The 24,932-nt window shown below is 35.9% G+C and overlaps 1 protein-coding gene across 1 annotated transcript in view; it reads left to right on the forward strand.

Annotated features, from left to right (window-relative positions):
* Positions 1-24,932, forward strand: part of LOC121726214 (neural cell adhesion molecule 2) — a 226,551-nt gene that overhangs the window by 191,699 nt on the left and 9,920 nt on the right. The window contains exons 3-7 of the mRNA XM_042113451.1: positions 16,335-16,467; positions 17,874-18,082; positions 21,684-21,794; positions 23,127-23,330; positions 24,306-24,457. Coding sequence (XP_041969385.1) covers positions 16,335-16,467; positions 17,874-18,082; positions 21,684-21,794; positions 23,127-23,330; positions 24,306-24,457 — 809 coding nt within the window. The remainder of the gene's footprint in view (positions 1-16,334; positions 16,468-17,873; positions 18,083-21,683; positions 21,795-23,126; positions 23,331-24,305; positions 24,458-24,932) is intronic.

Raw genomic sequence — 24,932 nt, forward strand, 5'->3', positions numbered from 1 at the left:
TTATTCAAAATATATTATGCAATGAATAGAAAATTATAGTCAAATATTATGAACTACAGATTAATTTACCTTCAAATATAATTTTATAGCAAACGTTAGCACATACTATATATTTACTATTTATTCATACTATAGTCGAAATGTGGTTACATTCCTTTTATTATGTTCGTAGGTTCACAATAGGATTTGCGTCATATCCGCTTCTTAATCTGAGACTTGTGAACGTACAGCCGTATTTATTCTCCCTGATAAGCCCTTCCCTCGGATCCGTTTACAACTTTAATATACAATTTTAGAAAAAAAAAACTAACTAAAAAACATAGTTGTTATACAACATACATTTTTAAAAACGCCAACAATATTTTCCAGAAATATATATCCGTACCCAATAATCGTATTAAGATACACCCATTGAACGGATTATATGGAACTAATCAGCCTACGTCTTCCTATTACCAAATTATAGGCTTCGCTGCACGAAATTACAGCGCTGATCGATTTGTCTAGTATTATGCCTATGCTATAGCTAATTAATACAATGTCCCGAAGTAGATCCGATAATCTGGAGAGTAAGTGTGGTGTCTTCTTGCAGAATTCCAGGTGTCGTGTTGTTGATGTTAATATATTGTATTTACTATACATAAGTCTCGGAATATGTCCACATATTATTGTATTGTGTGTATAACCTCTACCACTAATAAACAGATTTGTGGGCACAATAGTGGCCCTGAACGAAGTGAAGGCACTGCGACATTGTTTTTACCGAGCGTTTTTTTGCTTTTGTTGCCATACAACAAGATAATTGATTCCCTTCAAAATTAAATTGTTACTAGAAGATTGTTATATTTATTACAAACAATTAAAGCCTTGGAGTGTGAAAAACATGTTTTATAAGTGGACCATACATGTATAATAAATAATTTAAATTAAAAAAAAACTAGTTAGCCTAAACAAAACGAAATCAATAACAAGTTGTTAGTTCTCTGTATGCTTCAAGAATACAAAGCGTATGGCTTTTATGCAACAACGGAAAATCTGTTGTCGAGTCACCTTCAGCTGGCCGGTGGCCCCTTTCAACTTTAAGATTAAAGGAGTTCTCCCTCGCTGCCTCCATGTATGGGTTTACCCACGGGGTTGTCGCGTTTACATTAGACCTCCTTTGCCGTAAGCCTCTCTTGTGTGCTGTTGTTACAGGAGTTGAGTAATATTAACTTTATAATAATGGTATATTCGATCGGTTTTTGTCAATCTCAATAGAGGTCATGTTATGCAACTAAAATGATTACAAATATACATTATTATGTATGATATGTGGGAGCTTATAAAATGTTATGTAACCTACACGACATACTCGCTGCTAAATAGGTAAGCATGGCTTTCGAAGAAGCCTGAATATTCGTTTTAATTAATGTAATCGATTAAAAACTTAATACTGTTGATTATAAATTGTTATTTAAAGTAAGCCACTAGCTTCTCTATAAACTTCTAGGTCTTCTTCTTACATTACACTAAGTAATGTAAGAAAGTGATAATAGTAATTGATGACATGATATGAGCGTGTTACATAAAGAGAGTCAAGAATATGACAAATATCATGGGGTGTTTGTTTAGTTATATAAACACGCGTCCTATGTGTGACGCTGGCGGACGTGGACGAGATAAAATTGTATTATTTATTACGCCAAGGTCCTCTTGTTGATACTATGTTAGTATTTTTGATCACAATTTTGATAATATAACTAAAGATATTATGGAACGAAAACTTCTTCAGCGACACACTTTTTTTAAATGAGTGTGATTGAAAATTCGAAAGACGAAGGGAGAGAAGATCGCCGGCGCGATTAAGGAGAAAAAGTAACATAGGGGATTTAATTTTTAATTTTATGGATTATTATGTTTTTTTTCTTCTTCATCAAATAAGCGACCGAAATGTATGCCTGCTGTTTATTTATTGTTCATTTATATGTCGTAGGATGATTTGATAAATCAAAAATCTAGGGATTTCGTGAAAACACGGATAATTAGATAATGGTGATTGTATTTTTCATTCTTACTGAAAAAAAGTAGAGTTTTCGCGAAAATGCTAGTCGTCTTAGTAAGATTGCGAAATGAATCGTTAGTAATTATCGAAAAAAATCACTGATTGGTCAGTTTAAGCGCCCCACAACAACATCTTCTCTGATTGGTTGAAGACTTGACGTTTTAAATGTCAATTAATTGTCACGCGTTGTTTTGTTTGTGGTTGTTTTTGTAAGCGAGCTAGCAGTTTTTGATATTTAATGTGTTTAAAATTGCAGTTGGACTTGAAAATTAGTGCGAAAAGTTATCTAAAAGTGTGTCTGTAAATACAAAATGACTGATACATGTGAAATTAGTGCTGAAAGTTCAACAGAACCAGAAACCAATTCTGAGGTTATGTCCGATAACGAAAGATTCGACATAGAACTAAGAAAGTTTTACACTAATAGACAGGACGGATGTACGAAACCTGAACGGACTAAAGAACGGATAAATATTGTAATAGCTTCAATTGAAGGATTCAACTCTGCGAACATACTCAAGCAACCAAAAACACAACAGCAGTATAGAAATGCAAAAAATACGTCGTAATCAGCGTAGGAGATAAAAAAATTCTTATTATTAAAAGACAGCATATTAACTCTCCTGTCATTCAAGTACCTTCATCTAGTGAGTAATATGACATTATTAACCAAGCACACATATCTACGGGACATGGTGGTCGAGATAAAATTATATATTTCCTTAAACAGAAATATTTAATACCAGTCCCAGTTATTTCAATATTCCTCAATTTATGCCAGAACTGTTTAAATAAAAAAAGTTGTCCCAAAACAGGAATTGTTGTCCGCCCCATAATTTCTCAAGACTTTAACAGACGTGGGACTTACCCAACAGATTTACCCAAGAAAAAGGTTAAATAAAAAGTAAAGTTCCTATGAAGAGGCATTGTCATTTCTTACCCTTTATAATTCTATGGTGTAATACCTCAAAGATACATAGGAAAAGATAGTAACCAATCAGAATAAGAGTTGGCCAGTAAGCAAAAATCTAGCCAATCAGCGTTAAGAATGTGCAATGTTACTAAGGCAACTCGCGTTTTCCCAAAAAACCTAATTTTTTTTAGGATAATTGAAAAATGTAATCACCATTATCTAATTATCCGTGTTTTCAAAAAATCCCTAGAATTTTCGCGATAATTCGATTTATCAAATAATCCTACGACATAAGAGGAGTACTTAACTGATTCTTCGATTCAATTAATTATATTACACCGACTACCTCACCATAGAAGAAATATTATGATTAAAACATATTATAAGCTTTGAGGCTTTGATTATGTCGCAACTAATAAAATATTATGTTTTTAATTACTTTTAAAATTTACAAGCATTACGCGTACACAGTTTACAGAGTATAGTAATTACTATAGCTACACGTTTAATTTGCTATATTGATAACGTTGAAGAAAAACCAACTGCATTTGCACTTTTTTTTTAATCGGGCAAATGGCCCACCACACATTCCCACCACTGCAACTCCTGTGGCGCCAGGATCAACAGTGGTAACCAACCACGAAAACCCTTTGATATGATCTCAGGGATGCCCGAGGGACAAGCTAGATCTGTCTTGGGACCCGCAATTAATCAGAAGAAAGGTAGGAGGAGTAGGAGCATTTGCACTTTCATATTTCTTATTTAATTATTTCTTCATACAATTTTGCTTAGAAAAATATAAGATAAAAGATATTTTTTTAATTAGTAACCAAATTTCAGCTCAGATATAATATTATTATTTATTACTATTAAAGTAAAGCGGGGAGGGAGAGGCCTTTGCCCAGCAGTGGGACAGCATAAACTAATAAAAAAAGTCATGCAGACGGGAATATAATTCAAAAGCTATAATATAAGGAACGTAAGCATTTAACAAATTTTTAAATGAATAATTTAACATCTTGATTATGTTTTTCGATGCAGTTTTTGATATAAATGGAGGCTATAATTAGTATCCCATCAGTCATCAGTACGCAGCGACTGTGGTCTGCTAATAACGTCGAGCACAGCTAATTAGTCGAACTAGTGGATGCTGAAATTTCAAGTGCTCCCCGCGACTACCACACCACAGTAAATATCATACAGTAGAACAGCCATTCTCAAAGTATGCTCCGCGGGGGGCTCCGAAAAGGTTTCATATAAGGGTCCATGAATAATTGATTCTAGATATATGCGTTCACCAGCATGGAGAAAATTCATTTAAAGACAAAACATTTTTTAGGGGGTCCGTAAAAATGTCGCTTCTTAAAAGGGTTCCTCCACCAAAAAAGTTGAAGAACTGCTCAACCAAGTCCTTAACAACAAACTAGCTCAATATTGAAATAAGCCAAACGCGTGGGAGACGTGTTACTACACTGTTTTGGCATTATTGGCTATCTGAAATCAAGCTCATGTGCAAGTGCACTGGATTCGCACTATCTAGTGTAAAGACGGTCTACTGTATGCTATTAATATTGTGTCCTTAATGTAGAAATATGTATAATGGTGTGAAGCGGCCATAGAAAAAACAAACTGGTAGGTTTCATTACACTTTGTTTAAATCTCTTAGTATTTAGGTTTAATTGCGTCACTGATTTATACCAGTTTTACTTTCAATTAATTTTACACAAAATGCCGCACTCAGAGACGAATACTAAATACTAATTAACTGCAATTATTAAATGAAGATTTTGATATGAGCCCAATACAAATCTGTCAAACTCTTCATTAAACTAGCTAAAAGCCTAGCTTTCTTAGGGCTCGTGTCGCTTTTCTGCGTGGTAAATGGTAATAGGCAATTTTTATATATTTTAATAGTATACAAACCTTAACTGACCGATGATAAAACATCTACAGATATATAAAAATTACTATGTTAAAGCACAAATCAATAGGCGTGATAGCTTTTTTTTGTATAGTGTACCATAAAAATGCTTATGTTGTAGGATATACACTATGTTCAACAAGAGCGTAACCGGCAAAATTTATGTTAGAAGTTAATTAAATGAATCAAAATTTATTTTATATAATTGTTTATTTATTGCTTTAAAATGCTTTGTCAATAATAAGCGGTCCAGTCCCCTCTATTATCTATTATGGACTGACATCTCCGAGTCATACTTTTAATTAAATCTTCAGCGTAGTCACAGGACAATGATCTCCATATCGCTTTTATATTGCGACTTAGCTGTGCGACAGTTTTCGTATTACTCCACCGTAGCTTTAACTTCATAAGCGCCCAAACATTTTCTATCGGGTTTGAGTCTGGTGACTGTGATGGCCAGTCTAAAACATCAATACCGTGCTCAGTCTTCTAGGCGGTGCAGACACGGCTTCGATGTTTGGGATCATTGTCCTCCTGTAAAATCCATTTTACGTTTGGGTTTTTATACAACCTTTTGGCAGATGGTAATAAAGCTTTTTCATAAATTTTGTTCATTTTTGCTGCATCCAGTTTGCCCGTAAATACATACAAACTTCCAAAACTTTGTTTTGACAGGCACCCCCAAACATGCACCTTTGCTGGGTGTTTCACAGTGCGTACCAATAATTTGTAGCTGGAGGTTGACCAAGCACGAGATGTTATATTCGATGCTCAAAAAGAAGCTTCATCTGAAAAGACTACGTGGTCCCAGTCGCGGTCAAGATTTTCCTGCGCCCACGCCATTCTTTTTTTAATGTGATTCTCGGAGAGAAGGGATTTTTTATAGTGCTCCTGTATTTCACTTCCGATTCCGCCAGTAGATTTCTTATGGTGTTGAGAGACACATCAAGCCCAAGTTCTTACAGTTTTTCTTGAGCTGAACGTAGAGATAGCCGAGGATTTATTAAAAATATTTGGACAATGCGTTTGTCTTCGGCGGGGGTCGTCTTTTCCATTTTCCCTCTTTTTGGCAGGTCATCAACGCTCCGGGTTTCAGAATATCGTTTCACCCACTTGCTCACGAATGCTCTTGACTTCTGCATGTATTTGGTAGCTTGAGAATGCGACATTTTTGGACCTTTTGGGTGCAAACAAAGAAACACCGCTTCATATCGTGACGCGACGGCGGTACTCATGGCGGGAAACGTGTCGTCAACTCGGCGCATGCACACAGACTGCTTAGTTTTGTGCTAAGCATTTTAGACAATGAGCCACTGAACGTGATTAAGTGTTTTTTTTTCAATGTTGGTTATGGTTTTCGATGTAAAATGTCGGCTACGCTCTTGTTGAACACACTGTACTAGTTTATTCATCATTGTCTCTGAGTGAGGCAGCAAATGTTTTCTACAACTCGGTGCATTTTACCGAATCAAAAAGTATTAAAATATGGAACGAACGAAATGTTTGTATCCGTTTGCACAATATTCAATTAATATTATTTTAACAGTAGTATTTACCAAGTATCAGGCATCATTATGAAGTAATTTTCATGGCAAATTGGAATACCGGATATCGACAAGGAAATGAATTGATAATTTCCTTTGACGGCTCAAACCGATCTTTTTAATGGCAGTCACTTTGACTCGTATATAGAATATAGAATAAGAAATTATAAAATAAAGGGGAAAATAATCAATTTTTATTATACAAAAACACTTTTTAATTGCTTATTATATTGGCCAATTGTCTTTTAAACATCTCTTAATGTTATACTGCTCAACTAATTTTGATAATTTTCGACAATATTATGTTAATTTCTAACCCGCAAAGGATACGCTACAGAACAGATTTTATTTAGGAAAGCTGTTTTATCCCGTACGATAAATTTTCTTTGAATGTCGAATTTTCAGCGATACGTCGATATAGCGAAATATAAAATGTGAATAAAAATTTCACTAAACGGCGCAACGGGGTTGCGGGCGTCTAGTCTAATCATATTTTCTTTCTTGAATTTTGAGACATAGTCGCTCAAATTTTTCAGTGAAATGTCTTTACGAGAAAACTATACGAAAGAACCGCGGCGTAGCACCAGCGTAGCAATCTTCGTAGCTGTCTACGACTTGTAAGTTTTATTTGCTAGGTACGAGGAGTAAGTAGCTTTTTACTACCAATTTTAACAATCTAGTGAGCACTAGAGATAGTACTTAAGAGCTATTATTTAATACTTATAATGTACTATTGTACCTTTTATTAAGAGTTGGTAAAAATGCTCAAGAAAAATGAATGTCGCGTTGTGCTTTACTTTGAATTAAGCGAATAAAATTTCAAGGTATTTTTTTTTTAATCACAAAACAGGAAAGATATATTTTTGTGATAATATTTTGTGGTTCATTTGACCTTCTAATGTCGCAGAAAAAACTAAGGAAGTACCAAATTAGATCACTTCTGCGAACAATATGACGCATGTCTTGTTATTCTATCCCTTGTATGTTGTATCTTGTTCGTTATCCCATCTCTTTTTGTTGATCAAACACTGTGTCTTCCTACAATCGATTACTTTGATACGAGTAATATTTTTCCTGTACAAATTGTTTGTACTTTCATGAGGCTTGGACTGTGAGCGAGAATAATGTACGACTTACGAAAGATAAGATTAAAACCAAAAATATTAGATACAAAACATGTAGTGAAAAAGAAATAATGGGGGCAGTATTGATGAAATTTTGGTTATAATATTATAAGTTTTTTTAAAACGTAGTGTACTTAGACAACTTGCATTTAATAATTGCCGATGTGGTAATGCAAGGGATGGAACTTTTCATTCCGTCCTCTGTATCGCCAACTGGCGGCAGATTTCGTCCCTGGTTTGGTTCATCCTCCAAAAAAGCTTCTCGCTGGAAGCAGGAGGCCTACCAATCCTGGGCCAATTCAGTGTCTGCTCGGGATTTACATACCAGCACATATAAAAAGGAGTATAACCTTGCTTCTAGGTCCCTCAAGAAAGTGAAAAGCTCAAGCCTCAAAAAAGAGACTTGAGCGCCTCCCCTCGAGAACCAGGTTCCAGAGACCAATCTGTCCAAAGCTATTGAAGGAAATTTCTGCAAGCCAACTCTACCATCCCTACAGGTAGGAAATGGATCGTTGGCCCAGGACGCACAAGACATAGCCGATCTTCTGGGCAAGCTCTTTGCGTCAAACTCGACCCTGGATGACGGGGGGCAGAAACCGCCGACCATACCGCGATGCACGAGCATCATGTCGGATATTCGGTTTCATCAGCGCTCAGTGCTAAAAGCCCTCCGTTCTCTTGATATCCAAAAGTTGAGTGGGCCTGACAGAATCCTATCGTGTTAAAAAGTGTGCTCTAGAGTTGGCTCCGGTCTTGTTGCGTCTTTTTCGGCTCTCCTGTTCTTCTGGCATCGTTCCGGCTTCTTGGAAGACAGCCTTGGTGCACCCGATCCCCAAAAAAGGTGATCGCTCAAATCCTTCCCACTACAGACCAATCGCTATAACCTTTCTCTTCTCGAAGATAATGGAATCCATTATCAATAGCCAGTTTCTTCGATACTTGGACGGCCAAGGATTACTAAGTGACAAACAATACGGGTTCCGTAAGGGTCGCTCGGCTGGTGATCTCTTAGCGTACCTAACTCATCGTTGGGCTCAGGCAATTGAGTCAAAGGGAGAGGCATTGGCTGTTAGTGTGGACATTGCGAAGGCCTTTGATCGGGTTTAGCATAAAAGCGCTGCTATCAAAGCTTCCATCATACGGGCTGCCCGAAAAATTATGTAAGTGGGTCACAAGTTTCTTAGCAGATAGAAGCATAAAGGTTGTAGTTGACGGCGGATGCTCGGAAACTCAGTGTGTTGATGCTGGTGTCCCTCAGGGCTGTGTGCTATCGCCTACCCTATTCATACTGCATATCAATGACATATTACAGACCAACGGCATTCATTGCTATGCGGATGATAGTACAGGTGATGCTGTATATGTCGCAGTCAACTGGTTTAAATAGCCATTCAATCAAACAGCTAGCCCTTTGACTGAACAACGACATTCAATCACACGTCTAGCTTTTTAATTGAATATTTAAGTCGCTCAAAGCGTTCAACACTACAGCTGATTCAAAAGCCGCCGTTTGATTGAATTAGTTCGGCGCTCACCACCGCAGCGCTAGGTGCGTTTTGTTTACAATATCGCGTCAACTAATCGGTGTTTTGTGGTTGTATTAAGATATTTTTTGCACATAATACACGTAACAAGTATTATTAAAGAGACAGAAATTATGGGCGCACATACGAGTGAATCAAAATTTAAACTAGTGTTCGAGGAGAAATTACGGGTAATGAAATGCATCACCAAGGTATTTATTGCAATTGTGTTCAAAATGAGTTAGAATACAATTAATCTGCTTGTTACCATTACGCTTGTGTAATAGTAGCACTAAACGAATGGTCACCTTAGTTAATTTACCATTTAACCAGTTGGCTAAGCGTCATTCAGCTGTAGTGTTGAACGTCACAGTCAACAAGTCGGCTAAACGACGTATGGCCGTGTGATTGAATGGCGTTGTTCAGTCAAAGGGCTGGCTGTTTGATTGAATGGCTTTTTCAACCAGTCGTCTGCGACAATATATACCGGCTCCCTCAATATTTCTTGTCTAAATGTCATTGAGAGTCGAAACGAACTTGTGTCTAAAATAGAGAATTCATTGGAGAAAGTCTCTGAATGGGGTAGATGTAACTTAGTCCAATTCAACCCCGTCAAGACAGAAGTCTGCGCGTTCACCACTAAAAAGTCACCAATGGTCGAATATCCTCGTTTTGAGGGCACATATTTAACCATCTCCCCTAGCATTGAGATAGTTGGCGTTAGCATATCGAGCGAAGTTCAGTTCCGATATCATCTAGAGGGTAAGTCCAAGTTAGCCTCGAAGAAGCTTGGTGGTCTTAACAGAGCGAGACAGTACTTCAGTCCGGACCAATGCCTACAACTCTACAAGGCGCAGGTTCGACCTCATATGGAATATTATTCTCATCTTTGGGCAGGGGCGCCAAAATACCAACTGCTCACTCTGGATCGTATCCAACGAAGGGCCGCTCGAATTGTTGACTGCCATAGTGTTTCAAACAGCTTGGACCCCTTGGAATTACGCCGAGATGTAGCTTCACTCTGCATCCTCTATCAGTTGTATCACGGGGAGTGCTCTGAGGTATGGTTCGGAATCATACCACCTGCAACTTTTCGCCATCGTCCCACGCGAAAAACATACCATCCTCATCACCTTGATGAGTGGCAGTCTTCCACCGTAAAACTCTGGAACGAATTACTGTCACCAGCAGTATTCCCGGACCTATACGACCTGAAAACCTTCAAGAAGAGAGCGTATTCCCTCTTAAAAGGCCGGCCACGCACCTGCAGCTCTTTTGATGTTGCGAGTGTCCACGGGCGACGGTAGTTGCTTACCATCAGGTGACCCGTTTGCTCGTTTGCCTCCTTATTTTATAAAAAAAAATACAATGTGTAATATTTTCATACAACTTGTAACATCAATGCTACGTTAAATTGAAGTCAACTTGCTACGGAATGCTCAAGCATGCTACACGCGAATGCTCGTCAGTCAATACTACCTAGTATTGTAATATTGTAATGCTCAAAGTCGAATCTATAATGTTTTAATCACGCAAATGCTCCCGGTGAAGGAGCACCTTAATACCAAGATACAAATATAGAAAAAAAAACATTGATATAACAATACACACACCTAAACAAACTTCTTTTATTCACAAAACCACTCAAATAATTTTTATCGTGTTTAGTATTTGTTTTAGTATATCGTTTTGATAGTAGCTTGTAAATGTAATCGCTAATTGCTCCAGTAAATCCCGACAATCCCTACTTATACGAAATGAGATCGTTCTGTACATCCACGTCATATCTTGACGTCGAGACAGACGCAGATTTCCCGGCGGACGTGTGACGTAATAACATTATGCCTTATTACTTCAAAGTTATACTAGTTTGTTCATATTAAATAGCACACGACGGCCATGATATGGGACAGTTTGGACGGTAGTTTCGAAGATTAATGGACTTTTGATTCATGACGTGGTGATAAACCGAAAATTTTAAATTTGTTTACAGTTCGGTGCGCGTCGATTCAAAATGTAGTTCATTAAACAACAAATAAAGTGAGATTTAACATTATCATGTATTTAGTCGCACAATCAAAGTCTATATTTGGACATTGTAGATTGCTGTTTGAAATTTGAATTAAAATAAAGTTATATTAAATGAAATAAATAATTGTATTCATTTAAGTAAAGTCTTATGTTAAAAACGCTTCTTCGTTTTATGCGAATTATATCCCTAATGAGTTTGATAAAACGCTTTCAACTGAAAAAATAATTTATGAATATATTAATAAACAAAAATTGAATTCGTCAGATGTAATAATATCTGAAAATGAATAATAAGCTAATTATGAATTAAAAGGGAATTTACGACAAGACAGCGAAAACATTGTACCATTTATTTCAAACGCTTAATTATTATAAAATGTTTTCAATTTACTAAACCGTGGCGTCTTAAAAGGTTTATTATTTTCCTCTTTTATCAAAACAGCCATACCAAATTAATATTTTACGAAAAATATAAACATTTAAATTGGTTTTAAGTTTACCTTTTACTTAAATTTTATTACAGAAGTTCTTGCATAAATGCTACATTTAAGTCTACCATTTGTTGCGACAAATGAACTAGAAAACGAATAGGAATTAAACTGTTCCATAAAATTCCACGAACAAAAAAAAATCGTCCCAACAATGTAGACTAATTAGAAAAAAAACGCTCCAAAAAGCACGGAGGAATCATTTGTTCCAGCGAGAATTGGTTGTAAAAATCCTTCATCCGACGCTAAAAACCCTTCAACGCCGTAACTAAAAATTCAACACTGAGCCAAACGTCCCTAAGAGCTCTCAGACATTTCGTTGTCGAATTGGGACAATTGCAACTCCGCCTGTTCTAGAGAAACTGAATAAATAGATAAAGCCGCCTTTTAATTATTCAAATTATGTCTCACTGCTGTCTTCGCTAAGCTCCCCCGAATTCCGACTCTAAATCCAAAGTCGTAAGTTTCAATTTGAACAATGAGGAATTAGCGAAGGGAACTGCAGTTGCTTAAATATTATCAGCAGTTTATTAAAGTTTCCCCTTGTTTGTGCCGGTAGTTTATAATAAAGCTATTGGCGCACCGTGCAGCACGAACGGCAACAACTGATAAGAGGATTCGCATTTTATTGTTTTGTACCATCCAAACTCGATAGCTTCATATTTAGGTTCTATTCTTAAAATAGTTTTAGTACATTATTATTGACTTAGTAGACTTAGTATCTATAATCACTGAACAATAATTATAAACGCAACAGTGCATATTATGTAGTTAGTCTACCTGTTAACTTTTTAGGCTCAACCGATTTTAAAGATGTTTGGTATGTTGATTCCATGAGTCTTAGGAAAGCATATCGGATACTTTTACTATGTAAAAATAATAAAAGGTTTTTTTTTTATGAAATAAGGGAGCAAACGGGTCACCTGATGGAAAGCAACTTCCGTCGCCCATGGACACTCGCAGTATCAGAAGAGCTGCAGGTGCGTTGCCGGCCTTTGAAGAGGGAATAGGGTAATAGGGGGGGGGGGGTAGGGATGGGAAGGGAAGGGAATAGGGGAGGGTAGGAAAGGGAATAGGGTAGGGGATTGGGCCTCCTATAAAACTCACTAACTCGGCGAAACACAGCGCAAGCGCTGTTTCACGCCGGTTTTCTGTGAGAACGTGGTATTTATCCGGTCGAGCCGGCCCATTCGTGCCGAAACATGGCTCTCCCACGTATAAATTATTACACGAGAAAGATTTTCTGTGCAACGTAGTTGCAGGTAACACCTTTAAGCATAAAATATAATGCATAAAAATACAGTGAAGGTATAAACTACAAAACACAACAGAATAGGATACACTAGAAGCAAGATACTGTAGATTATTTTCGCAAAGACACAAGAATACAGGAAACTGTATGACACTCGGAAATTAATAGAGTTTCCTATATAGGGACCACAAAATATTATGATGGATTGTAGTTTCCGCTTTCCTCCATGTGACGAATATTCACTTAGAGGAGAAACAATATTTGACTTAGATGTTGATAATAAAAAATTCTATTATACCGAAATACTCCGGAGTCTTGGGACGGACGCAGATAATATTATTATGGGACGCATTTCTCAGGTCTCGTAACCTCATAAATATGCCGATAATCTATGTTAAAAATACACTTTTTTCGCATCAAATCGAATATGATCGTTCACGTTCTTCAAGAGACAGCAAACATTAAACTATACGAGAGAAAAACTTTGTATCCCTTCTGACGAAAAATGGGGAAACGTAGGTGAATGAATATTTACATAGTTATAGTTTATATGGTGAAGAAGTGCATCGAGCTAATGTTATTTTGAAATTATGCTTTTATCATACATTTTTTTAACAAATAAAACATTACACACACTACAACACACACACTTAGAAATGATGACAGATTTTTGAGTGATGAATCTATACTTACATACGAATTATTCTCTTTTATTTATGGTTGAAGTCTGTCGAGAAGAAGTTGACAAATTGAAAATGCATTATAGTTTTCTTTATTGAATCTTAGATACTATTAGACAATGCTTACACGGCCAGTCTAAGATCAGCTGAGTCCCAGAGAGAAGATTGAGCGATCTCTAGTGTATATAATATGGCCGAAAGTCTCAACAAACTGGTGTTCCAAAAAAGATCTTTTATAAGTAAATTGTCTAAATCAGGGCGGACGCGAGTAACCGAACAGTAAGGAACGGATATCCGGTACCGACGGACGCTTCACTTTTCCGCTTGGCTCGCTTTTCGTTGCACTGCTCTATTTTCCAAGCTTAAATAAATTTCCATAGTAGGTAAGGTGAGCCTTTTCTACTTGCATAATACGACTACCACAGAAATCATATGGACTTGAATTCAGCAATATAACCGAACGAAATAACATTTTTGGAAATTTTAAAAGAAAATCATCTGAATACGTGTATGTGTTCAGAATATCTGGTGATTTTATTATGATAATTGATAATAATAATTATTATCACCACGCTTAGTAACACATAATATTACTTTCACTAAATAGTGACAATTTTTGCGCAACTCTTGACTACGATAATATTTAAAAGCGTTCAAGAGATACAAAAGCAAGTTTCAACACCAGAGAAAACCTGTGCACTGAGCTATGACATTTAATAGCCTCCACACGGTATAGTTGTCGAACAACGCAGCAACAACCAACGTTAGTCTTCCATCGCTTTGCGAACTTTAGATTCGCTAGAAACTTATTTTTATATTCCCAAAGAACGAGGGCGAATAAGGGAAAAGGAGCAACTTTCCAGATGCTTCGAAACTACCAAGAAATAACTGAGTTTGAACTTTCGAGGGGCTCTTATTTATTTGAAGCCTCCTTACGTTACGCAGCAAGCACACACTAAATTTCAATTCCTGCAGTATTTAAGGACGCTATCACATTTTTTCACAAATATCAGCGATTTTCAGGTATCATTTTAAAGAATTAGGAGGCACACTGCGAAGATATTTTGGGTTACTAATGAAATATAATATATTCATCTCCACGTCTACACCATAAACGTTTTATAGCCGCATACAAAATTTTTACATAATTGTACGTTTTAGCCATCACAATAATCGCAAAAGATTAAAAAAATGGGATTTGATTAGGTACCATTATAGCTAAATACACTGAACTAAGGAAATAAATATATAAAAAAAATGTTGCTTATTTACTTCCCCTGTACGAATAGCTAAATATTTTATATAAAAATAAATAACATTTCCATTTATAAGAAAAATAAGAAACGCTCTCAAATTTCTTCATACATTTCCGCCCTATCAAGAACGCGGCGAGCGTCGTAACCGCCACTGTACAAGGCGCGCTGATATTGAATGTTAATTTAATGTCCTTAACGTCGATATTCGTACTGACCTGCTAATTTTTGTAATAATTTTTATGATAGCGTCCTTAAATAGATTTAAACCTCATTTCCCTACCATAAATTATTATGATTTGCTGAATGGTATTTTAGTGTGTACAAAACATTAACTTATTTTTTTAAATTTAATGCATAAAATTCACTATTATGTAACTATGCAAAGAATAAGATAGTGACAGTTATACAAGGAGTTCTAATGTTTTAATAGGCTCTATTATATGATTTTCGTGTCACAATGTTAGGCCGCGTACTCCTCCGAAACGGCTTTGCTGATTTTAACCAAATTTTATATGCATATTCAGTGGGTCTGAGAATCGGCTACTGGGTACTTTTTGTATTGATAAGTGCATTTGTTGAATAAATAATAGTAAATTAATACAACTCGAGACTGACGGCGACCATTGTTTGTGCGACGGGATAGCGATGGAAGTTACCATGGTGACATACTTATTTAGTCACTTCAATAAAATAATACGGCCGAAATACTTTATATGGCAAAGAAACGTTTGCCGGGACAGCTAGTAGTATATAATATAAAAAGATCTCTATAGTGAAAAAAATATTTATTAAGTACTAGCTGTCCCGGTAAACTTCGTGTCACTTTAAAACCTTCCCAGGGAAGGTTTTAGTCTTAAAATATTCTACGAATATTTTAAGACTAAAATCAGCCCAATCCGTCCAGCCTTTTTCGAGTTTTAGCGCGACTAACACATTTGAAAATCCATTTTTATATATATATATATATATATATATATATATATATATATATATATATATATATATATATATATATATATATATATATATATATATATATATATATATATATAGATTATAATTATCTGTAGATATAAGTACTATCTTAAAAACTTGAAGCAAAATAAAACAGTACAAATACAAAATAATTATTTTAACAGAGAGCATGTGTACGGCCTACTTTTACTTTCAATCCATGTCGTATCTTGAATACGCTCGAAATATGAAATACATTGACAGGTTTTCAGGTTTTTGGGTCAAGTTACTTTTCGAACTATTTAAATATTCAAACAATAAAAGATGAGATTGTATACAACAGTTTACGTAAGTTATTTTTTAATGATAGGGCAGGCTAATGAAAAAATAATAACCGACCCAGTTTCCCTTCGAAAAGGGTATATTTGTACTCAAATTTCGTTTCCATTTCGAAGTAACATTATTATTCTATTGAGTCCACAGTACTTACAGGGTAATATAAAAAAGTTGAGTTCGATACGGCTCGCACTAATTGAGCAATAAGTACTTTTCCCCGACTTGTAATATTTTCGATCATCACGTTAACCATTGCTGGTTTTGTTCGCAGTGCCGTTGACACATGTGGTGGCGATCGCCGGTGAGCCAGCGTATCTCCCGTGCGACATCGCGACACAAGACGAGGACGACGCGGTGCTGTTGGTGCTATGGTACAGGGAAGACTTGGGAACTCCTATTTATAGGTACTTCTATATAAATAAAAATTAATTTCAATTTTGTTAGTATTGCTGTAACTCGAGGCTGAGCTGATTTGGCTAATTTTGGCGTTGAAATATTCGTGGAGCTCCCGGCAAGGCTTATATTAGGAGAAAAGTGATATCAAAACCGGGTCAACTAGTATACAAATATTTATCTTAATGAAATATACAGTTCATATAATATTTTTTTTATAATAATGTAATTGGGAAATTTAATGGGTAAGCAAGTTAAATTAAAGACAATTAATAACATACCAGAAACCTTAGGCTAGTAGGAGTAATTTTACATAATTAATATTGAAAATGATGCTACTAATTTTGTTTCAAATCGTTATTTAGAAATACATTTTTATTTTACTTCTCTAATATCCCTTCTGCTATAATAGTAGTACCCATCTTAATATTATGTAACCCAATTTCTTGGCCTACTTTACGAACAACTCAAATATATTAATAATGGTGAGTCCGAGATAATTTAGTAATAACTCGACCCGTAAACGTCCCACAATTAGGCATGGGATTCCTTATCAGCATGTGGAGAGACAGGGGTATTTCAGGATATGTTCCGTTTACCCCTTGTCTTGCGGATTACTGAGTTTTATAATCCTTTATTGTACTTATTACGTTATATTTAGTGGGGACTTTAAAGATATTATTAGGGACACATTAATGCTATTAGGGACATAATGTTAATTTTCATGAATTAAGACGTATAAATGAGCTAATATGTACTACCGGAGGAGTTGATTCCTTGGCAGAATATGGCGATCATAGGTCATTTGGTCGGGAAAGTCATTTCAATATTAAAGGTACAAGTTGGAAGCCCGCTACATGAAGCGGCAGTAGACGACGTGTCGTCGCGACACTACTGGTTTCTATGTATTTCTATGAATAGTGTCGCTAGCTTCGTGTCGCTAGCTGTGCAGGGTATTTCATAGAAATACATAGAAACCAGTATAGTAGTGTCGCGACGATACGTCGTCTTCAGTTGTCGCGTGTCGCTCGGGTCCAACTTGTACCTTTATCGTGATCTGTGGACTGTGTTTGACATAACTCAACCAAATTTCGTAGATCCGTCATCTGACTATGAATCAACTTCTCTGATAGTACATAATAGAAACGCATTCATAGTTGATGGCAGATCCACGTTATTTGGTCAGATTAGTCGTGACATGTCAGCTGAGCTTGAACTTGCAAGTGGGTGTGCAAGTGCTAGTGTAGGTCCGCAATCTACACAGTATGTTTTAATTTCTCAGATAGTACAATGATAGTGCATTTTTGGTTAAGTGTATTAGGCCCTCAATTTTTTATCAATGTACACTATAACAGTATACAGTGATGAAAAAACTCGCTGAACAAACTAATTTTACGTTTCCATTTAACCTCAACAGTGTAGATGCTCGTGAGAAAGATTTCGGTGTGGCGGAGCGGTGGTCGGACGAGAGCGTGTTTGCGTCACGAGCATACTTCCTCCCCGAGAGAAGACCGGCGGAGCTCGGGGTAGACCGCGTTAAAGCCTCAGACCAGGGCATATACCGGTGTAGGGTGGACTTCAAGCAGGCCCAGACCAGGAACTCCAGGGTCAACCTCTCTGTCATAGGTGAGTAATGTTTAAGGAAACATGAGTTATCTTTTTGCAAATTTTCAGATGTTTAAGCACCAGTGGTTTGACTGGTGCTCTAAAAAAAGCGATCCATAAATGAACTATAACTATGACGGGTATAATTTAAAATCGAACAGTATACACTATACAGTGTACTACGTCTACTGTGAAATGATTGTAAGATCTAAGTAGCTATTTCGTCGTTGCCAAAACAAGACCTCTTATGTGACGGTCTGGGCGAAAATGACGCGCAACTGTGCACATGAGATATATAACTAAAAACGTATTTTGTTCTGAGGGTCAACAAACATTTACAAGATTTAAAATGCGCAACTGTGCACATGAGATATATAACTAAAAACGTATTTTGTTCTGAGGGTCAACAAACATTTACAAGATTTAAAATCAGTCATAGACAGCGATTATCATCCTTTCTATGATACTCTTACTTTCGTGCCTAGAACTTAAAACTAATTAAGAATAATTACATAAATATTAACAATTTTGTACTTTGATTAAAATACCGTACAGTAATAAATATAAAAAAAATATCTGAAATATAGATACATAAATAAAAAAATTAAATTGGCATGTTTACATACTCTTTTTTTTCACGAGGATTTTTATTTTAGTTTTTACAAAACTTGCATCTGTGCATATCAGAGGTCTTGTTTTGGCAACGACGATTTATAACGTAAACAAAATATAATAATAATAATAATAGCTCCCACACCGGTTTCGGTGACGGTGGCCGGTTTCACTGAAACCAGGCCAGCTACGCAGGAGTAATTTTTATAGTGCCCAAGTATGTGCGCATTACACAAGAGCACTCTCTATTCCTTTACTCTCATAACTACACTCGGTACCTGTTGAAAATCATAAGATAGAGAGTACGTGGGCAACCTGTATGAAATAGTTGCGGGATAAAATGGGTCATAGGTTAAATAAATATATGGCATATTTCGCCGGATAAAGTGTTCGAATATATTCTTGTTACTTAGTAAATACCCTAGCCCTGCCATGAATATAGTTATTATATTTCGTGGCTTCACTATTTATTACTGGCCGGCTTTCTCGGGTCTGCAGTATGTTACGATAAAAGAAACAAGCAAAAACATGTTGCCCCAGGCCGGGTTTAATTAGTAAGATTAATTAAAAATTGCGCTAAGGATTTATAATAACGCAAACTTTGGAAACTAGACGCTACTATAACCGCAAAAAGATAGAAAAAAATTCACCGCCAACATTCTAACTCACTCGAGAACTCCCTTTAACAGCTCGTTGAAAAGTTGAAATCAAAAATTTGATTTGCCTACAGAGTTTGTGGCTGTACAAAGTTTGCTCTGGGAACGTTAAATTACAAGTAATATTTATGTACTGAGAACTATAGAGCGCCGAGTGAGTTTAACGTGGTTAGTGTTTGAATTATGAGTTTATATAAAGCGTTACTTTTATAGTGATGATGGTATTATAACCTACTTAGTTCTTAACTTTATGGTGAGTCTCTCCTGAGCTGGAAAAACATTGTGTGTGGATGGAGATTTTATATTTTCAATTACATATTTCATAATCGAAGTTGGTCAGTACAATGTTAGTAAAAATGGCTCGAAAGGAATGTAAAGATTACAATTTTATGAAAGGCTCGATCCGGATCCAATTTATTTTTAAAATGGATGGATCCAAATTGGAGTAAAATACACACGGGGCGGCAGCGTATAGGAGAAAATCAATAGCTAACGTAATTTGCCTCTGCAGAGCGTTAAAGCATTCTTCTGCTATGGTAATAGGATTCAAAATTGAATAAAATTATGATTGAGATTGATAAAAGTATCGTTGTAGATAAAAACCCGAGCGAAAAAATTAACATGGAGCAAATCCGGGGCTTAAATCCGCTTAGCGCTGAAACTGTGGCCGGTTCAGAAGTTATTGACAGTTAGAATTATCTGTTATATGAATTTTGTGATAATAAGTTACAAGACTAATTTGAATGAACATAATTGAAAGTTTGTGTGTTATTTCAATAAATAGATATTTATTATAGTTTTTAGTTATTATTATAATTTTGATAGTTAAGTTAGACTTAGCATAAGGTTGAAACTTTTTCACTATTAACAAAAATATAAATATTGATTTTATAATATTAAAAAAATTAACAAGCTCGTAATATTTATTTTATCCGTCACTAAATCGGTCTAAGATAAGATAAGGAACTAATTTACACTTGCTTAAAGCGACCAGTTAATTAATAATAATTCTGCTTTACAACAATCAGCGTGGAGACTGGAGACGTAGATACTTTAGTTACAAACTAACTAAAAAGCATCTCTCAGTTACTCATGTAGATCGCGTCTCTAGAGGAATGCACTCAGCTACGCTGAATAAGATTATTTAGAGCTTTCTGCACAAAGTCACACATGGGTCTTGGATGGTATACAAAGGCTTCGCATTACCGTGCATCATATCACAAAAAGGGAATAACTCCCACTTTATTATCCTGCAAATTAGGATCATATTACGTTACGAAAAGTTCGTTTTTCGCAAAACGCTGCTCGCTCACTTGTATAAAACTCTATGCGGTATATTTTCTTATCGTTAAAAACATGAAAAAGTGCTTAACAAAAACTAGGCTTTGAAGTTTAAATCGGGGCATTCTTTGAACATTATTGTGAGACTCTTAATTACTTTTTCTAGGTTTTGTATTAAACATTTTATCTACGAAATATCTCGAGACCCTAAATTATGTTATTTCATTATTACATTTCAAGTGATTTTCTAAACGTATCTTATTGGATCTTTTATCGCAAAAGATTTAATTTTTTGATACTTAACAGTAATCAGGGCGAGCGAAGCAAGACTTAGTATATCTCACAACATGTACACTTTGCGGAAAAACTATCACGCTTCTTGATTTGTGCTTTACATAATAATTTTTATTTATATTATGTAGATGTGTTATCATCAGTCAGTCAAGGTGTGACAACGCGAGCCCTCACAAAGCTCGCGGCTTTTAGCTAGTTTATTTTTATTTTATTTATTTTGTTTAATATAAAATTAAAAAGTTCGAAATATAAAATAAAAAGTTCGGTATTACTTCTAAATGTATTTAATTTTATAAGCTATAAACACTCCTGTAGATTTAAAATATTAATATTTTACACCTCCACATAGCTGGATAGACAAAAAATTGCTACATTGCATTAAGTTAGACTAAGGAGAAAATGAATTTGTGGATTGGTTTTTGTCTTAGTTTATCTTTCCCTCCTTGGTAGTCTGCCAAGTGGAGTTTCTTACACAACATACCTAACGCGACAGCTTAGCTGAAATTTCTATTAAATAACCTTTGCCAAGCTATTTCAAATAAGAAAAAAATTGCACTATTAACACAATAAGGTTTCTGTGAGTTGTGGCGAATATTCCATTTGTAAGGTCTGTAAAATTGCATAAAAGATGGTAAATTTTTTGTCGTATTTTATCATCAGAGGTAGGCTGATAAAATACTTGCTCATTTCAATGTTTGGACCAAAAAAGCCATATTATTTATTTCACGAAACAAAATCAAATGAAAGCGGAAAAATAAGATATTATTGTTTTGTTTTAGTCCCGCCAAATAAGATGGTGATCACAGATGACAAAGGGGATGTGAAGCAAGCAATAGTGGGCCCGTACATAGAGGGGGAATCGTTCACATTGAAATGCGACGTGTCGGGAGGTAAGTCCATAGTTACTGACATCTATTTAATATTTATCTTTTGTTTTGTACTCTCATAAGGTTAGAGTAAAGTTGTTTTAGGTATGTGATTCGTATGAAACACCATATATAATGTCAAATCAAAACACAATTTATAACCTCATCAACGAAATCATCCAACCTGCGAATAAAAGAGGCATTTATTAGCTATCTGTTTGCATAGAATAACAAATACATGAAAGGATTGTTTAAATAAATTTTATTTTTACCTTATTATTAAAATACGGAATTCAGAATCTTCCACGTAAAATTTTAGGTCAGATAAAAGGCTCAATTATTACTTTAAACAAAAACTCGGCCGGCGAATGACAAACGTGGGTACGCGTAATGATCCTGAAGACAAGAAATATAATACTATCAAAACCCAAAAGAAACATAATATACGTACACAATTTTGTATCATTTACTTTGTAGTGTTTACTACGTCACATACAAACCATTTTTCAGTAGTAAGTAATACCCAACGCTAGACATTATAGAATGTCTCTGTAGCTATATCTACAAGACCTCAATCTAGCACATGGCCGGAATGTACTTCTATATATAAATTTCTTGAGCGTGATCCTATTACGTGTAACGTGACCTCTACGAGCGTTCTCGATTCGACAAAAATTTACTCTTAAAATCCCAAGCTACGTTTTCAATAACATTTAAGCTCTAAAACGCCGATTTTACTGCGTCTGAATAAATTCGTGGAAATTAAATAAATGCTGGAAAAATACTAACGCAATGCTCCACTCGACGGGAAAAATGCGGGAAACCCGCCCAACCATAGCTTTATCTATTGGATTTTTCGTAAAATAGTAAAGCGTTACGATCAGAGAAATTGATTCATCGGAAGTTGGCAGATCTACGCTATTATATTATGTCATCAATAGTCGTGAACCTGACCAAACGTAGGTCAGGTCTCTAATTGGATACATACAATCAAGTTCATTCCGTAAAAAAAATTGCCTAATAATTAAAACTATAGGTCCACCAGAATCTGATGGCAAATTTGGATGGCATAATTCCAAAAAATATTTAATTTTTTTATTTATTTAAAACTTTTGCACATTGTTGCACAAAGGCGGGCAGGCAAAAAAATATCCTTGATCATTGGATAAATTTTTATATTTGCATGTTTCACACACAGAATCAGTCGTTATAAGGAAAACAAGGATCAAAATGTTTTATTCCAATTACCCCGGTATAGCTAGAGTCAATTCTTTTCTCACTTTTTGCCATCAGATCCTGGTAGAGCTATAGATACTTCAAATCCTTGCAAACCTTTCATAACCTTCTCACATCCAGGGCGGCCTCGACCGTGGGTGAAATGGTTCCGCGACGAGGTGGAGATAGACACGCCGTCGACGCCGCAGCAGGGAGGCGGGGTGCGGGGGGTGCTGCGTGTGGGCCCGCTGACTCGCGGCGACGTTAGAGCCACTCTCACGTGCCGCGCGTCCAACCATCTCCGAGCGCACCCCATAGAGACCACGCTCACGCTTGACATGAATTGTAAGTATGAAAGTTCGTTAGAATTTTTCTTGTGACATGTGTGTTGGTTGTTATTTTAGTCCAGATCTAGCTTGAATAGTAAAGTGTTAAAAAGGCGATGACATTTTTATGAGAATTGTGTTATTTTGATGCCATTAAACATTGTGAATGTTATTCTCTTTGCGTAGGGCGAACATGCCCATAATCCTTTAAAGTTTTAAAGGTTTAAGATATTTGATAACAATATCACATAATAATATAATACACAGGAATGAAAATGGCATCATACTGATATGTTATCTTTTTTTTTTTATTCATGTATCAATTTTTCGCCTCAAGTATTACTTAAACGATAAATATGAATTATTATTAAAATCTCATCAAAATGTAAATAACCATTAAACTGTAAAATGAGACTCCATTGACACATCAAAAGCGTGGATCTTCTAGCGAGGGTGAACACTCGCAATTATCCGCGGTCACTCAGTTAATAGGTCAGTAATGTGTGTATTTATCTAGCTGTATTAATCCTCATTTATACGCAGCTGAGATAAATAAGTTTTAATTGAAAGTAGGTACTCATAACGTGAACCGTTATGCGGGTATATTTTCATTTTAGGTATTGCTTTTATGGCTTATTTACTTATTGACATAACAATATTATTGTTACTAGCGCTAGGTACAGCTATAAATAAAGTAAACTCTACATGGATTTTTACAATTTGATTCGGAGAGAAATAATTACCAGGTAAATACTCTGTTTCGTCCGATTCCTTTTTAATTGAGCTAAGTATTTAAGAGTACGCGTCGTGATCAAAAGGTGGACGATTTAACGATGTAAAGCTGGTAATGTTAATTCACAAAGAGCGGGGAGAAAACAAAAATAAACCTCCTGTGACGGTATGTTGATAATTTAATTTGCCACATTCGCCAATTTGTCTTTATCTGCAGGTCCGTTAGGATGTGTCGCACGTACATTGAGTTATTCTTTTCCAGTTCCACCCTTGAACGTTCATATACTGGGATCGAATCAACCTCTATCAGCGAGCAGAAGATACGATCTACTGTGCCAGAGCTCGGGTTCACGACCTCCCGCGTCCATTACTTGGTGGAAGAACGGCCACCGGATAAACAACACTAAGGAGACGGTGAGTGAGTCCATATTCCCTCGCGCCAACCGGTGCCCGACGTATTCTGATTAATTTGCAAATCAGTTGCCAGGATGAAATCAGTTACTTTGACGTTCCCAAGCCTTTCTAATAAATGGCTTTTTCCTGTTATTTTTTTCAATATAAAGAAAAAATGTATTCCTAGAAAGTGGATAAGATTTGCCTGTGTGTACATGATTTAATCATAAGAAATCGTAGGGTTTCCCATATTTGTAGTAATTTTATTTCATAATACGGGATCATTAGAATTGCTATAATAAGTTCTACTAGACGTTTTTATGACTTCTACGTTTCACTCACGGTAGAATAACACTTCATTGCTATCGGAAACTTCGGAACCTTATTAAAACGGAACATAACAAGAAGGGGTAGTGCGGCGATTGTCACGGCCAATCTATTTAAAACTTTTGAGAACAAAACTAATTTAGCGCCGACCGAATTTATCGGGGCGCCT

Source organism: Aricia agestis, chromosome 4 (assembly GCF_905147365.1).
Source record: "Aricia agestis chromosome 4, ilAriAges1.1, whole genome shotgun sequence".
In the NCBI taxonomy this organism is placed as follows: domain Eukaryota; kingdom Metazoa; phylum Arthropoda; class Insecta; order Lepidoptera; family Lycaenidae; genus Aricia; species Aricia agestis.